This window comes from Pseudoliparis swirei, chromosome 18, assembly GCF_029220125.1.
Source record: "Pseudoliparis swirei isolate HS2019 ecotype Mariana Trench chromosome 18, NWPU_hadal_v1, whole genome shotgun sequence".
NCBI classification, from domain to species: domain Eukaryota; kingdom Metazoa; phylum Chordata; class Actinopteri; order Perciformes; family Liparidae; genus Pseudoliparis; species Pseudoliparis swirei.
In genome coordinates, this window is record NC_079405.1 from 20,538,297 (window position 1) to 20,555,753 (window position 17,457).

General features: G+C 42.2%; 1 protein-coding gene across 1 annotated transcript; it reads left to right on the forward strand.

Annotated features, from left to right (window-relative positions):
* The first annotated feature begins 871 nt into the window (after positions 1 to 871).
* On the forward strand, positions 872 to 17,348 carry si:ch73-267c23.10 (serine incorporator 1). Its single transcript, XM_056437690.1, has 10 exons — positions 872 to 1,662; positions 7,556 to 7,717; positions 8,714 to 8,901; positions 9,172 to 9,251; positions 9,367 to 9,504; positions 10,005 to 10,174; positions 11,504 to 11,594; positions 13,167 to 13,368; positions 13,987 to 14,214; positions 15,664 to 17,348. The coding sequence occupies exons 1-10, from the start codon at positions 1,624 to 1,626 to the stop codon at positions 15,797 to 15,799; spliced, it is 1,434 nt and encodes a 477-aa protein (XP_056293665.1). The 5' UTR covers positions 872 to 1,623; the 3' UTR covers positions 15,800 to 17,348.
* The last annotated feature ends 109 nt before the right edge of the window (positions 17,349 to 17,457 follow it).

Here is a 17,457-nt window from a genome sequence, read left to right on the forward strand (position 1 = left end):
GAATGTGCATTGGGCCTGAATTCACACAGAAGGAAATAGAGAAGAGTGGGTGTCAGCAGGGTCATGCAGGAGACAGGACAAGGGTCCGAATACAACCGCTTTCCATGGAAACTGTTAAGTATTCAGAAATCCCCTGGTGCTGAACCGAAGAAAATGTCCGGAGTCGAAAAGTTATAATAAAATGTATTTAAAAAAAAAATTATCATTATCTGATAATAATAATAACTGTTTCTGTTCAGATACAGCTGTCCAGGTGTCCCCTGCCTGCCCCCCCCTGTATGTCAGCTGGGGCTCCAACAGCCCCCTCGACCCTGAGAGGATGAGCGTGATAATGGATGGATGGATGGATGTTCAGATACAAGTATAATAAACTGGCGAAAAGGCTTCTAAAACAACACACACCCCCCCTGGCTAAACCAATTGTAGTTAGCTGTCTCTTGCTTCACCTAAAAGAAGTCTCGCAGCCTCCGAGTTCATTTTTATTTATCGGGCGTCCTCCACCATAAATATCCACTTCTCATTGGACATTGTCTGGTACTTCCTTTCCCATCATTGTCATTGGCTGGTCGAGCCGTCTGGCTGTTGTTTGCATATCCACTCACCCATCCACCATTTGCCCTTGCCCATGCGCCCTCCACATGAGGTCAAATGCAGGAATGTGGTGGGCTCTCTCCATGCTGGGGGACTGTTTCTCTTCTGATCTGTGTTCTTTCTGGAACACACAAGAATGTCTTCTTCACCAGTGTACACAGCATAACATTAAACAATAATACACACACACTCACTAAACAATATATTAAATTATTAAATAATAACACACATAATATAACAACATGTAAGAAGTAAGTAGTAATTTACATAAAAACCTTTGTCGCGGGAAAGCACAAAGACTCCGGTGAACAAGCATTGTGCATTGATGGCACTAATTCATACATAAGAGGAGAGAGGAGCTCAGTGTATCCTAAGTTGTCCCCCAGCAGTCTAGGCCTATAACAGCACGTCTAGGGGCTGGACCTGAGCAAACCTGAGCCCCCTCTGTTTCATATCATTGTAAAATTTAGATTTGGGACTTTTAGTTTGACAAAGCAAATACACTTCTGATATTACACAGACTACAGGATATAGTCCCAAAAAAATCGATTGACAATTAACGACCATTTTATTAGTATTCATGATAATAATAACAACAATAATTGCTTTCCTGGTTGCTGTCCTAAACGAGGCTTATTGCTGTAGAAACAGTGGATTTTAATGTCAAACATTACAAATGAATGCAAGTTTAAATCAAAAGTTTATAAATCAAAATGCATTGCAAGTTAAAGTTTAAAATGCAATGCTTTTATACTGATCATGTAAATGGGGCAAACCACATGGCGCACCGCATACAATTCACGTCGTAATGACGTCACCGGTTTGACGCCCTCAGACTGTACCCGGAGCGCTGAGCTATTCGGGATTCACTTTGCACATTTAGCTCTTTGAACTGTCCGGCTTGTGGCCAGCCGCCCCACTGAGGTAACCCGGTGTGTGTTTGGAGTGCACCCTGGAGGAGCGGAGCAGACGTGAAGAACACGGAGTTACCTGACGGACTGCCCGCTCCTGTGACGGGACCGAAGAGACATCATGGGAGCCGTTCTTGGAGCCTATTCCCTCGCAAGCTGGGTGAGTTCTGACAGCGCCGACGTTACTCACAACCATGGGTTACCATAATAACAGCATGGACAGCGTTCAGCCACAGGTGACATCGCTCCACCGCACGCGCCAAATGCACTCAAATGTCCGCTGATATAATCCGCAGTCCTCTCGTCGCTTCTCCGCTGAGATGCACTCCACGTAGTTTAGTACCGCGCTCGCGACTGTGATTAATTAATCACTTCTTCTCTAAGCAGGACCTCCTTGATAAATGATTCAGGTATTGAATCGTTTCATTCTGTCTCCTACAGCTTCCATTAGCGGGGAGGCGGAAAGCCAAACTCCAGTAAATGTATCCTCGTGTTTTAAATGCAACTTATCTTTTCCTCACCATTTTTTTTATTTATTTATTTATTTATTTATTTAACCAGGAAATGCCTCATTGAGATTAAAAATCTCCTTTACAAGAGTGTCCTGGCCAAGACAGCAGCAGCAGCACGTCACACAAAGTTTCTACAATACAACATAAAACATAAAACATAAAACAGTGACAGACAATATATATTAGGACAGAGAATTGACTAACTCCAAATATTAAATATTTCCGTTTTGTGTTTGTTATGCACTTAACCTGATTGGCTTTGCGATGCTTGTTGCCCCCAAAGATGTTTGAACATACTCGATGCCATCGTGAAAACGCGTTTCTATTTCCACCAACACGTGAGAATAACATCGATGCTCTTTAAACGCGTCTGTTGTGAAGTGTTCTCGCGTGAGGGGCTGGAGACGGAACGGGAAGCCCACGGCAAAGCACGTGATCAATCATAACTGGACATCTGCTTACTCGTTGTTAATTGGATTATCTCAAGTTGTTGCCTTGTTGCGCGAGCACAACGAGCGCTATATCCAGAAATATTGCTCAGAAATATTGCCCATCATGTCGATAACAGCGTGCGTGGGGGTGAGGAGGAGAGCAGAGCAGGACTGGAAGGAGGGAGACGGTCCTGTCGCGAACATGATCCGGACCACAACGTCCTGTGGATACACTCGTTATCCATTTCAGCTATATATTCATTGAACAATGTAATATATCGAAAAATAGATCGAATAACCCTGTATTAATTCCTTAGTGTGGACAGTGAAGAAGAAAAAATGAGATCAAAACAAGTATAATATACTAGTAATCACAAATTAAAGTACAAAAAAGTAATTTAAAAAAGGTTAAAAAAAGCACAAATGTATCAGAAAACTGGTGGGGAAAAGCTAAACGGTGAGCAGGAGCTGCTGTAACAAGCTGCGCCTCAGGATTCATACAACAAAGATATATATTAAATAATGGCAACATCACAAGTTGTCCAATAATCTGATATTGGGTCCATGGGGATTTTGAAAACCAAAAGAAGAAATATATTCTCACGGGTTTTCTTGACAATTAGGGATTTTCTTGACTATTAAATGAAAAATGAACATAAATCCTGTCTGTGCTTTTCAGTAGAGGACTGTTAAATCTGCAAAGGGCAAGCAAAGTAAACACACCACGTCTCAGTGGATTGTACTCCTATAAACTAATTTATTTGGGTGGGTGAGTGGGTCATGTGCTGCCTGCATGTTATCTGGCACACATGACATTGGCCTATTGTGGATGTACTAAGCTGACCTTGTCTGGCTGGCAGGGGTATTAACTTGTTGACAATCTTCCCGGGCCTCCTTTATCTCTTGACTCTGCTCAGTTGTTGGTGTGGGAGAGAGAAACTGAAGCGGTTCATTGTAACTGAAAACAGTGTCTGTTTGAGCACTGTGCCTGTTTTTTCATTGAAGGCAGACATATGGGAAATTAATAGTGCTCTCAAAAGCAGTGGTTCTCAACATTTTTCCAGTAATGTACCCATCTGTGAAATATAAGTACCCTAGCGCAGAATATTCTTGGGTTGAAAAAAAGATGTAATAGACAGTGTCTGATTTAAAATAGAATTTAAAAAATAGTTTACGAACTTACACTTATATTTTATTGAATATTTATGAAATAACTTTTAGTATTTTTGAATTCATGCTAATTGTGCATATATATGTGTATATATATTATTTAAAAAATTCTTATCTCACGTACCCCTAGAGTGCCACATGCTTTTCTCTACAGTTTACAGACCTTATCCAGGATCACAATCAGCAAAGTAACCCATGTGTGGTTGGTAGACCTCGCATGCCTTTGAGATGACTTTGGTTTACTGTAAATTACTGATGATGGTGTTAAAGGCAGAGCTGAAGACTACAAACATGATCCTGGCTCAGGTTCCTGGGGAGTCCAGATGCTCGAGTATGAAGTGAACCTGTTGGCTCTGCAGGCGAACGACAGGGGGTCCAGATGTGGGTCGGTGAGGGCTTTGAGGTGGGACAGGACTACGCGTTCAAAAGACTTCATGACCACAGATGTCAGGGTGACGGGCCTGTAGTCATTGAGTCCTGTGATCCTAGGTTCATTGGGGACGGGGGTGATGGTGGAGGCCTTGAAGCAGGCTGGTATGTGGCATGTCTCTCCAGGAAGGTGTTGTTAACACCTGAGGCAGCTGGTCAGCACAACGCTTCAGGGTGGAGGGGGACACAGAGTCCGGGCCGGCTGCTTTGCGGGGGTTATGTTTTTAAAACAGTCTGTTAACGTCTCTCTTCAGAATAGAGAGAGTCGTTACTCAGGTGGGGGGTAATACCGAGGCATGAGCCCCTGCTGGGCTGGGGGAGGGGGACTATTTGATGGAGCTGTGGGGGATGGAGTCAGGAGGACTCTCCCATTGGCTTTCAAATCTACAGTAGAACTCATTCAGCTTGTCTTCCAGGCGGAGGTCATTCATGGAGTGGGGTGTTTTAGGCTTGTAGTTGGTGACATGTCTGAGACCTCTCCAGACAGAAGCAGAGTCACTTGCTGAGAGCAGGGTTTTTCCTGGGTCAAAATGGGTCTTCGGTGCTCCCAAAAAAAATTCTATATTACCATGTCACCGTAATTAGCAGACATCTATGTATTTCTTTTTCTTTTTTTCACATAAATAATGGAGGCAATGCTTGAGGAAATCATTTTGCTTCCACTGTAGATTAAAATAGATAGGCTAATAGATTGACAATTAGAGATGCACCGATCAGGTTTTTGGGTGCCGATCACCGATCACTGAAATCAGTATCTGCCGATCCGATAATACCGATCACCGATCACGGTGTCGATTGAAGCATTCTATTTATTGTGTAGCATTATTGCCTAGGAATATGAGGAAATACATATATAAAGCACCTCAAACATTAAATAAATTACCGATTTCTTTAAACATTTAGGACTTTTACTTTGAAAAATGTCCAAATTGATACATTGAAATTGATTGATTGCCAGTGATGGGGATTTCAGATATGTATGGAACACATCTGCATCATTCATTTCCTGGAACTCTTGGGGAAATCTATATACAGGACTTTTCTTAACATACAAAAGTCTGACTTATTTTTATAAACTCTTCCTTGGTACAGTAAAAATGTTTTAATGTTAGCATAATTTAAGCTAAATCTCAGAAACGATCTCTAAAGATACAAAATGAGTTCATTGTTTACTTGTATATGTTAGTGTATGATTTGTCGAAATCTTATTTTGAAAAACGGATGTTGTTTCACGTGGTTCTTTCCGCTGTAGCTCAGTGGCTGTAGCTCAGTGGGGTAAGAGGGCCGTCCTGCAACTGCAAGGTTGTGGGTTCGATCCCTGCTCTCCCCATTAGTTGCAAGTCGAAGTGTCCTTGAGCAAGGCACTGAACCCCCAGTTGCTTCCCGGGCGCTTCACCGCAGCCCACTGCTCCTTAATAACTAAGGATGGGTTAAATGCAGAGAACTAATTTCCCCTTGGGGATTAATAAAAGTGTATATTATTATTAAATCCTTCCGCTAACTTTATCAAAACCCTCGCGCGCTCCCGATCGAATGCGTTTACCGTCAACATCAGTCGGTGCTCAGACATGTGAGTGTCGGCTGAGTTGACCCAGTGATTCAACTCGGGGGACAGGGACGCCGCTCGGTGCGTGAGGATCCCCTCGTTGACCTCTGACCTCTGTCGGCCCTCGCCGGGCGCATTGTCTCCGTTGCGGTTCGCCGCGATTGAAACGTCTCTGATAGTTCTCGCAGATTTTATGTCATCTGATCGGCCGTTTTGAGAACGCCGATCAAAACCGATAATGGGAATATCGGCCGATATGGATCGGCGCCGATCAGATCGGTGCATCCCTATTGAAAATAGTCCAGGTGTGTTCGTGCACGTCGGGCTGTTGAGTGAGTGATCAGCAGCTGGCCGCTCTGTCCATTCGCGCACCTCACAGTTGCGTATTGATCAGACAAGAAGACACGCTTATCAACTCGATTACTATTGATCAAAACAGAACGAGGGTTCAGCTGTAGCCTCCTTGAAACATACTATTGAGAACATATTCGCTGACATGCACATGATGAACACAGGTTTTTTTGGGGGGGTTTTTCCATCGCGGACTTTTTTTGCCTTAGGCGCTCGGGATTTGTTATAGGCGTTCGGGAAAACGGCTTAGGTGCGCGCCCAAATTTTCTCTATGCAGGAAAAACCCTGGAGAGCTGGTGTTGCCATTTCACAGAGTACAGTCGTTTCGCACCTCTCACCGCCTTGCTAAGCTGTATTTTGCCTCTTTGTACGACTCCTTGTCCCCACTCCTGATCCTCATGCTGCTGTAGCTTTCTGAGTTCTGCTCTAAACCAGGGTTTGTCGTTGTTGTAACTCACCCTAAACAAGTCCGAAGATCCTCCAGAGCTTCACTGGTCCATTTCTTGTATTTCCTCACCACAGGTTTGCAGAGTTCTAATTTCTGCTTGTCGGCAGGAATCAGATGCACAACGACCTGGTCAGAGTGTTCCAGTGCAGCCCAGACGGTGGTGTAATAGTGGTCCAGAATGTTCTCTCTGGTTGAGCATTTAATAAACTGTCTGTATTTATTTATTTATTTCATGACTGAGGTCGACGAGTATCCGCTGTGTCTCCTGCACATTGCCCTGCGTCGGCATGTACACACATTACATTGAGCGGACTCTTTTATCCAAAGCGACTTACAATCCTGTTACATTCATACACCCTAGACACAGCTACAGGAAGCAATTCAGGGTTAAGTGTCTTGCTCAAGGACACATCGACTAGGGCGGAGATTGAATCGCCAACCCCCTGATTGAAAGAACCGACGAGTATGAATGAAGCTAACTCACGGGGGAAGTAAAAGGGTTTGCAGTTGATAATAAAGGATTCCAGATAAGGAAAACAGTGCTGGAGGATCAATGTCACGTCGTTACACCGGTCACTGTTGGTAGTAGGAACAGATTCCCCTGCACATCCCTTCATACTTAAATACATGACAGACACTCAGTTCACATGTGTAGAGTATTGTTATTGTTTTACATTTACCCGTGTACTTTATTTTAATTTTTTTAGTCTATTGTAATAGTAAATTGAACATTTTCATATTTCTTGTGTTATTTGTCTTGTTGTCCAATGTTATGCAACACCCGCCAAGACAAATTCCTTGTATGTCCAACATACTTGGCAATAAACGGTTGCCATTCTGATTCCTCCATCCTTCGATTTGCCACAGAGCTCCGCGTCTGAACAGTTGGAAGCCAGCCAGCCACAGAGCCAGGTCTCAGTGAAGCACAAAACGGAGGATGAAGAAAAGTCTCTGTTTCTCCCCACCAGTAGCGGAAGTTCGTCCAGTTTGTTGCGCAGTGAGCGGACGTTAGAGAGAAATATGGCCGGCAGCGGTGTGCGGAATCCACGTGTGCGGAGACGCAGCGGCACGTTTCCCTCGCCTACGGCGCTTCACTGCACGAGTTAAGGAGATCTCCCCTCCTTTTACAAGCTGATGCTGACATGTATGCTTTTGTCCGTCCCCAGGTGCCGTGCCTGTGCAGCAGTGCAACCTGTCTGATGTGCAGCTGCTGCCCGAACAGCAGGAACTCCACAGTGACCAGGATCATCTACGCCTCCATCTTGCTGCTGGGGACCATCGTTGCCTGCATCATGCTGTCGCCGGGTGTGGATGTGCAGCTGAAAAGGGTACGAGTGGACTATGGAAATTAAGAAAATTCATACATGAAATGGATTTTTCCATTCTCATTTATGCTCTATTTCTATATGAAACACATTGGGATGTAATCGTACCAGTGATGTACCATTTGTTCTCATATTACACAGTGGTTAATGGGAGCAAACACTATATGCACTGGTTCAATGTAGCTGTCCACTGGGTTTCAAGGATCAGCTGATTAGAAGGGGTTGGTCAAACATCACTGTGACTTCACAAAACACATTGTTGGGCCATAACACAAGAATGTGTGTGAGCTAAATATGACAATTTCCCACAGTTGTCTAGTAAGATGACATTTTGATCAGACATCAATGTAAACTGCAATTTATTGAGGGAGGTATACATCGGCGAGGCAGTAATTCTTGCTGATAACGGTCCCTTGCATTTAGTTTTGTTTAAAATCAGATGGGAGATTTATTTATTGAGTGGAGTATTTCGTTGATGTGTCACATGTGGACACAGTTGAGTTCTGGTCTGGTGAATCCAATCACAAAAGTCACATTGACAAGACACTTGTAACTAGGGATGTGTGTCGTTAGGGTTTTATCCATACTAGTATTTTCAAAACTGCTTATCAGTTCTTTTTTGGATTATTTTGTGAGAAAAAAGACAATTAAAAAGGAATTAACATTACTTTATCATTCATATGTAAACAAATAGTCTTTCTTGAGCAGCAACAGCAGACAAGTTAAAATAGCTCACTATTGTTATTGTCAAAATATTATTCAAAATAAGTTATTTTGAAGCTGCTAGTCTGTGTTGTTATAAGTTAGCATTAGGGACGTAAAATTCAGGTTAATTACAGACTAGAATTAGATCAGTTACAGGTTCACAATATTTTAAATATTAGTTTATCACCAGCCCGGCACTATTTAGCATCTCATGGAGTTCAGCTCCTGCTCATTTTGAGCCAATCGTTTCTAAATGCTTTAAGTTCCAATGTGACCCCCTGTGATTTGCTGCAGATCCCAGGCTTCTGTGAAGACGGGGCTTCTTTCCCCGGCCTGCAGGCCGACGTAGACTGTCAAATGTTCGTGGGCTACAAGGCAGTGTACCGCATCTGCTTTGGCATGAGTATGTGGTTCCTGGGGTTCGCCATTCTTATGATTAACATCAAGAACAGCAGAGACCCCCGAGCCACCATCCACAATGGGTAAGCACTGCAGTTACACACTTCAACAGTGGTGTGTCTCTTTTCCTGCTTCTATTTTTAACGACTTTCAGCCTCAAGATTTACACCGGAGATGGTTCACGAAACGTATGAACAAAAGGAGAAAGATAACTTTGACTTTCTCTATATTCTGTGCACTGTAACGCTAGGTCAAATGTTATGTTAAATTACGGTTAAGTTATACAACATGTTGTTCGGCAGATGGCCTTTGTCCTGCACACACCATTGAATTACTGTGCAATTTGTTTTCAGATTTTGGTTCTTTAAGTGTGCTGCCTTGATGGCTATTACAGCCGGTGCCTTTTACATTCCAGATGGGCCTTTTACATACAGTAAGAACCTAATATTTTACGGTTTTGGCATCTCAGATCTTGACATTCAACGCACAGAGTTGTAACACTGCACGACAGATGAGTAATCGAATGAACTGTGCGTTTGTCGTCGCAGCGTGGTTCATCGTGGGCTGCTTTGGAGCTTTCTGTTTCATTCTAATCCAGCTGGTGCTGCTGGTGGACTTTGCCCACTCCTGGAACGAGTCCTGGGTGGCCAAGATGGAGACTGGCAACGCCCGGTGCTGGTATGGAGGTCAGTGACTCAAGCTGTGGCACAAACTCTCAGTGCTTTCAACTGTGTTTTGAGTGGGTACTTTAACGTTCCATTCAATCCAAGTCAAACTGGCACTGGAGCAGGGGAGTATATATGTGTGGGGTTGTCAGAGGGAAAACACAGGGGCAGGTGATTGAGAGCAGGTGAAGGAAATTACCAATCAGGAGACACACACATGGAAAGTCAGGGAAGTGATTGAGAGCAGGTGAAGGAAATTACCAATCAGGAGACACTCAGGAGACACACGTGGGACTAACAGGATGTTACAGCAAACAAAAATGTGTTGATTTTTTCATATGGTGTTGATGGATGCAAAACACAGTGGAAAACTGCTCACAGCTGACAGAAACATTAAATGTCTGGGTGCTGGGAGTGAACACTTAAAATTAGAAAGATATTGTTTACTTCTATACTTCATTATAAAAGTCTTAGGCGATTTTTGTTTCCGAAATTTACCTTTTCTACCTTTTGGTTTCCAGCTTTGCTCGCAGTCACAATCCTCAACTACATCCTGTCATTTATTGCTGTCGTGCTGTTCTTCGTCTTCTACACCAAGCCTGATGGATGCTTCATCAACAAGTTCTTCATCAGCTTCAACATGTTGTTCTGCATCGTTATCTCTGTTGTGTCTGTGCTGCATAAAGTACAGGTACATTACTTCAGTGTCAATCATTCAGAGTTCATCATGCAGGCGTGAGCTTTGGTTTGATGCAACAATACAACAATGTAACAGGCTTTTGAGATACAGGAAGTGGAAAAACAGCAGCGTATGCTTTGGGGCGTGGCTACCATAAATTGCCTGCTCTGGGAGCTCTCCGTATATTTGTCTAAAACTTTAATCCTTTTACACATGTAGCATGTATACGCTAATACATTCACATTTAAAACTGGAGTTTTAAAACAAGATTGATCTCCATCCACACGGGCAGAGTGCCTGTGTTTCTGTAGTTACAGAAAATACGAAATATACTCCTCTTTATAAATAATACTTAAGCCCTTCCCCTATATAAAGGCCGGAGTTCGTTGTACAGATTGTAAAACCCTTATGATGTAAATTTGTAACTTTTGATTTTGATCAACTAAAACTAATATAAGGTTACGTTGACATCCGCTTCGTCAGCCAGATAACAAACAATCCTGAGGATTCATATCGCGGGTAAATTCGAGAGTGGTGCTCAGGTCATTAAAACCAATGAACTGATTCTTGATTTTAGAAAAAAGGAGGCACGGTCAAAAGCGAACAGTTTATGCGTCCTGGGAATCAGCATCAAAGCAAACCTAATGAGCTCATCACGCATCTCCACAAGAAAGCTCAAAAGAGCTGTACTTCTAAAGGAAATGTGAGAAAACAAAATGCCCCTGCCAAGCACTTTAAAGAGAGGAGCAGTCGAATGCATCCTGACTTGAAATATTACAAACTGGCTTGGGATGTTCATGGCCCAGGACAGGAAGGCCTGTCAGCTTGAATTGGTGAGGTGCCTGAGCAGAGCCCAATGGTTATTAAAAAGTAATACCCACCCCATCCAGCAGTGATCCAAATGGATCAGCTGCTTTATCACCAGACTACAGAGCAGCTTCTTCCCTCAGACTGTAAGACTCATCCTCCACACCCATAAATAGATGACACGGAACACTCTGTTACGCTGGTTTTTCCACATTATCATACCAAAACGTCTTTTGCACTGCCCTCATTCCCACCAAACCAAAGTCTCTTCAGGTATATAAAGAGTTGTATATAAGTAACTGTATTTGTTGTTTTATTTTATTTTGTTCTACGGTAGATATCTGTATTTATGTTCTGACCATTGAACACAACCTATTCCCAAACTGTGACAAAACGTGTCCACTCACTGGACTTTTCCATATGTTAAGCTACATTCAATATTCTTCATCAGTGAATGGAGTTTGCTCAGGTATCATATAGTATTTCTCATTATATGTTTGTGGATTTCTGACTTTTATTTGTGTTTGTCCACAGGAGTCTCAGACACATTCAGGTCTTCTGCAGTCGTCCATCATCACCCTGTACACCATGTATCTCACGTGGTCTGCCATGACGAATGAGCCTGGTGAGGATGTGTGCTGGTTGCCTGAAATCTCGCTGTAAACTAAATTAATTTGCAGAAATAACAGCCATCTATTAGCCCCAAACAAGAAACCGGACATGTATCTTGTCCCTGGCTGTGTTATGCATTTTTGCAATCATTTGAAAGAAATAACATCCCTTTATTGTCAGATGATTATGAGTTATAGCTTTTGTTAGTCATTCTTTTGGTGGTTCTTTTCAAAATGCATGATGCGTGTTGTACTTGCGGTCGCGCAACATGCTGTAGTTAATTGATTTCTCCATAGACTGTACAAAGGAATCCACATACAAAGCATTACATTTGATTTGGAATGGTTCAAGTATAATTTTCAAGCTACTTTCATGGATCTCATGTATTGAGCCTGTGGTGGAATTATTTGTAACTCCTATTCACAAGCTTCGGATGAGATGCTTAAAATAATAAGATCCAACGAACAACATTTAAGCTTTTGAGTATTTATTCTTAAGAGAAGGAACAAGTCTGCAGGACGATGAACGCTCAGCAGAGAAGTACAAATGTACATTGGTTACAAGTTCAGTTATATACTCTTCCTTCCAATGGGTGAGTAGCACACAAACATGCACAGTTAGTGAGTGTGTAAGGGCGGAGGGAGAGATGACTTCATTGACAATTAGGGAGAGAGAGTGCTGTCTTAGGGAAGGTACGAGTTTATTCATTCTTCAAAGGCTGATTCATGAGTTGAAGGTTATAGCAGACAGCGAAAAAAGAAGTGTAACTTATAGGCAAGGGAGCAGATGTGTGTGTGTGTGTGTGTGTGTGGGTGTGTGTGGGGAGGAGGGGGGGGGGGGGGTTGAGACAAGAATGTGTTAATACGGAGTATCCATAACTTATGCGATTTATCAGGAGGTTTAATGAGTGTGCTGAGGAGTTTCACAAAATAGGGGCACCAAAAGGTTATTGCCAGCCCAAACACAACATGATTATATTGAATATAGTATGATATGATATTCAAACCTGCAACAATTCTAAGTGCAGTATTTTTACCATTACAAGCCCACACAGGACATAAACCACCAAGGCTAGGGTAACTTTTTGAGTCTTATATAATATTTTTCAGGAAGTGAAGCCTAAATTGAATCAGGTTTTTTCTCCAAATTCATACTTCAATTGAGACAAACAATCAAAGTCACTTTCGCCCACTGTCACAACTGCTGCAGGAGTACTGAAAGGTTGAGACAATCTCTAGTTTCGAGTCTTCATAAATGTTCATTTCGTAAATGATGGTCCAATTAGAGTCAAACAGACCATAAAGCAGACTATGCTTTAGGGCCGGGTTACCTTATGATTTACAGGTCGCTACCACAGCATTATCCGGTCTGGGAATTGTCCGTGTTTCAGTGATTTTCAGTTCCTGACATTTTAATATCTAATGCGGCGTTCGGTTGTACTTAGCTCCGCCCTCTCGAGTCACTTGACATCACAGTGACTGTTTCCACTTACAGGTCTATGCCACTTCTATAAGAATAAGTGTCTGTCATCATTACAAGCTGTATATTCAAACATTTTGCATGTTTTTTTCTCTCCTGCCCTCAGACCGAGTATGTAACCCCAGCCTACTGAGCATCTTCCAACAGATTGCGGCCCCCTCACCTGCCCCCCTGGAGATAGAGAACCAGACAGCCGTGGTGATTATCGACGCAGAGGAACCAGTCCTGACATCCCCCTACCTGCAGTGGTGGGACGCCCAGAGCATCATGGGCCTCGCTATATTTGTCCTGTGCATCCTCTACTCAAGGTGAGAGGAGAAACATTGTGACGATGGGAAACTGAACTGTTTCTCACAAGACTAACTCGTCAAAGCTCAGCACATTACATCACATGTAAAGCCTCGTCACTGTCATAAACACAAATACAATTATGTGAGAAACTGCAGACTGACCCTCCATTCATCATTTATTAATGTAGACAAATGTCTTCTCTATTTCAAAACTAATGAAGTAAACTAAGTTTAGTTTCCCTCAAGTTCTATTTATTTTTTAGTTCTGGAGCTTCCAGTCATATCTCATGATCTTTATCTGCTAGTTGCTTTTTCCCAGGTCAAGAATGTGGACAAGTATTTCAAGAACTCAGGGAGATCAAAGATTCAAAGATTTCATTTTGTGTTTATTTTTCTGTTCCCAGTGGACAAAAGCAGTAGTGTTTCTGAGCACTGAGGAATGTGATTTGATCAAAAGTCCCAGAACAGCTTCTCGATGGGCCTTGAGGGGAAATAGTTTTGTTAACCTGAACTTTGCTTGTGTAGCTAAAGAAACATTTTAAGTAACCAACTACCAATGAGTAGGATGCATGTATGGTATTGTGGTGTGCACTTCAGGGCCATCAGTATCCATGTGTCTCTTTATTCTTCCCTCAGCATTCGTACGTCCAGCACCAGCCAGGTGAACAAGCTGACCATGGCCTCCAAAGACTCGGCCATCCTGGCTGAGGGCGGCAGCAGCCCCGACCTCCCAGAGGAGTCCACAGGACCCAGACGGGTGGAGGACAACGAGCGCGACATGGTCCAGTACAGCTACTCCTTCTTCCACTTCATGCTCTTCCTGGCCTCACTTTACATTATGATGACCCTCACCAACTGGTACAGGTCAGTCCTCCCCCTCCCAACACAACCGATATATCCATTAAGATGGATCTAACAGATGTTTGACAGATGTTAGATCTTTTACAAAAAATAGAGTACCAAATAAGGCATTGGTGCTGCACCTTAATGCAGACTGCTCTGTTATTTTGTGCAAAGCATCTTTTTAAAGTGCTTCATGCTAACTTCAGAGCAGCTCTATTAACTAATGCACATCACAACATGACACCGGCAACAGCGCTGACAGAGCTAGCCGTGTTTACCAGAGTTTATCCGCCCTGAGGGAGCGGTGAACTAACCAGTGGAGCACGTGAACTAACCAGTGGGGCACGTGAACTAACCAGTGGGGCACGCTCACGTGCACTTACATGAACTAAGAGCATGTCGAGAGAGACTTCATTCTCTGCTCAGGCAGACATTGCTATCTATAAGTTGTAATAGGTCATTTTGATTTTGCACATGTACATGGGGAATGTTTGTGCTTAAATTTAATACATATAGCAAGATATTATAATCGGAAATATTGGGGAGAATATTGATATTGTTGTTAATTTGTTATGAAGCATAGGGGTAATGTCTACTCTATGTCAATGGCAGAAGTAATGTTTATAATTGTATGTGTGTTTATGATTATATCTATGCCGCATAAGAATGAAAGTTAGTTTATTGTTTCAATGTGGACACATGAGTTGGAAGCCGGTTGAAGTCCGTGACGTTGCTTGAAGCAGGAGAGACATGTGGGACTTTTATTGTGAAAGGGAACTTTCATCACACAGCGGACCGGAAGTAATATTGGTCGCGGGATCATGACGTTTGACCCGGCTATTTTATGACCTGTTTTATGACCTGTTTTATTACCTGTTTATGACCTGGCCGTAAGCCAACTGAAGTGTAGCATAGTGAACTGACCAATGGAACTAACTTTTAAAATTAAGAGGTGTGGTTGCCGTTACTAATAAATGCGTGTGGAAAGGGTGAGTTCGTTCTCTAGACGGTCGGAAGGTTACAAGACAGTTCTCTATCAGCTACTTTGCTTTTAGTCTGTGGCGTAATATTCGGCCCTACGATCGTAGCTTCAATTTGCTACTTAGACTTCTTGCCATTAAGTATCGTCAAACGTATCTATCACATTCAGATTCTCATTTTACATCGAGCACGGGACCTCCAGTTTGATACACTATAGTACTATCTTTACAGAACAAATAATTATTTTCTGCAATATTACTGCTTTGAATATCGTAGCAAATAGGGCCGGCACCCTTTTAGTTAATTAGACTACTAAAATAGTGGTTAAGTCATTTGTATATGCTTCCTCATGCTCAATAAATCATTTTCAAATAACACACCTGCTCAACACAAGATTTAAAGTTGCTTTTGAAACTCTCCTCATAGCAACATTATGAGCAGATACACGTTGAAGACTGAGAGACCTTTTGCTGTGTTCTGCTCTGACAGCCCCGATGCAGACTACACCGTAACCAGCAAGTGGCCAGCAGTGTGGGTGAAGATCTCCTCCTGCTGGGTGTGCTTGGCCCTGTATACGTGGACCCTGGTGGCCCCCATGATCCTCACCAACCGAGACTTCAGCTGATCAGCGACTCCACCCTGTCCTCCGCACACCAGAAACTCTGACCATATTGCCTACATCTTACTCTCAAAATGAACTCGCATTTTATACATTCGACCAGACTTTAGTTTCATCAGTTTAACAATTGGGTCTGGTTTAGAGGTGCCATACCAGCTGTTTCAGGTCCAAGTATTTACTGTCGTGAAACCGTCCCATTTGTTTGTGTACATTTATAATGTGAACTGAATAATAATGTGAATTGTAAATGAATCACAAATATATTCACTCTGCTTCCAAATACAAATGTATTGCAGTAATAATAATGATGGTTTGTAAAGTGCACATAGTAGTAAGCCTTTATAATGTAATGATATGCCTTCCAATGCCTTATTGTCAGTCAAATGTTTCAGATTCGTGAAAATATGAGTAATGAGTAATATGCATACCTGCAAACTTGTCACCTTTCGGCGAAATTCGCCGTTTTGAAATCAAAATAGGTCATCCACGTGAATAGTGTAGATCCGAAGAGTTTTTGTTTTGGGTAGAGGGGGGGGGGTGTAAATTGGACGGCCGGCGTTTATGAGATTGGAGTGAGACACGGAGAACATGCGATGTGGTGATCTTCGGAATAAAACATGTTTGATGGGACACGTCGAAGGAACAGGCTCCTCGAACAGAAATTCTGTTCCAAGATTCTGAGAATCATGGAACAGAATTATGGAACAGAATCATGGAACAGAATTATGGAACAGAATCATGGAACAGGCTCAAAGCTCAGCAGAGCACACAAGTAAAAAAAAAAAAAAGGAAGTTGGTTCATGAATGACTTTAACCATATTATATATAATGATAATGTAAAGTTGTTATTACTATTATTAGGGCCCGATCACTGAATTATTCAGAGGACCTTTTTTCTTAAAATGTTTATTCTTATTTAGATTTGCGGTCAGAACAATCAAAAGACTGTAGTCAAAAAACAACGTGGATGTGGTGTGGCGACAACAACAAAAAAGTCACCTGCACCCCCGTTGTCACCTTTTTCACCCCTCATGAGTTTGCAGGTATGAATATGAAGTACATGAGTGGAGAAGTAAACTGTTGTGAAGATATTCAACGTGAAGGTGAGATCCGATTGTTTCAGGTTGTAAACTATATCAGTGACAGACCTGCACTGGACACACAGATACAATCTGATATGATATGAGTGATGATTACATTTTTCTCTGTCATTTTAGGACTCCAAATAGTATGGAATAGCTTTTAATCTGTATTATTATTTTATTTTTGCAAAGATATTGTGTCATCTTTTTCTAAATCTAACAATGAAGTTTTGTAAGAATTGTCTTGGAATGCTAATTGAAAGGTTAAATGTGTTTAAGAATATGAATCAAACCAGACTCGTGTGATATAAACACTGACCAAATGCCTTGTAAACCAAAGTGATTTACTGTCGTCGGTATATGCTTCTGCAGTTTATGTTTAGATTTACGGTCATTTATGTTTTGCTTTGACTCCGTTTTCACAGCGAGATTTCTGCAAAGCTCAGCACAAATAAATGATCTTGTGCAACGTGCCTCGTGTTTATCAGAATATCATTGTATAAGTCAAATGTATAATGTAAACATGTTGGCTGCTGCTTCAAGAACTGCCCCCTGGGCATGAATAAAGTAATATTTTATCTT

Coding starts and splice junctions, on each gene's coding strand:
- si:ch73-267c23.10 (XM_056437690.1), top strand. CDS start 1,624: ATGGGAGCCGTTCTTGGAGCCTATTCCCTCGCAAGCTGG. Junction 8,902..9,171: donor CGAGCCACCATCCACAATGG/GTAAGCACTGCA, acceptor ATTTGTTTTCAG/ATTTTGGTTCTTTAAGTGTG. Junction 9,252..9,366: donor AGATGGGCCTTTTACATACA/GTAAGAACCTAA, acceptor TTGTCGTCGCAG/CGTGGTTCATCGTGGGCTGC.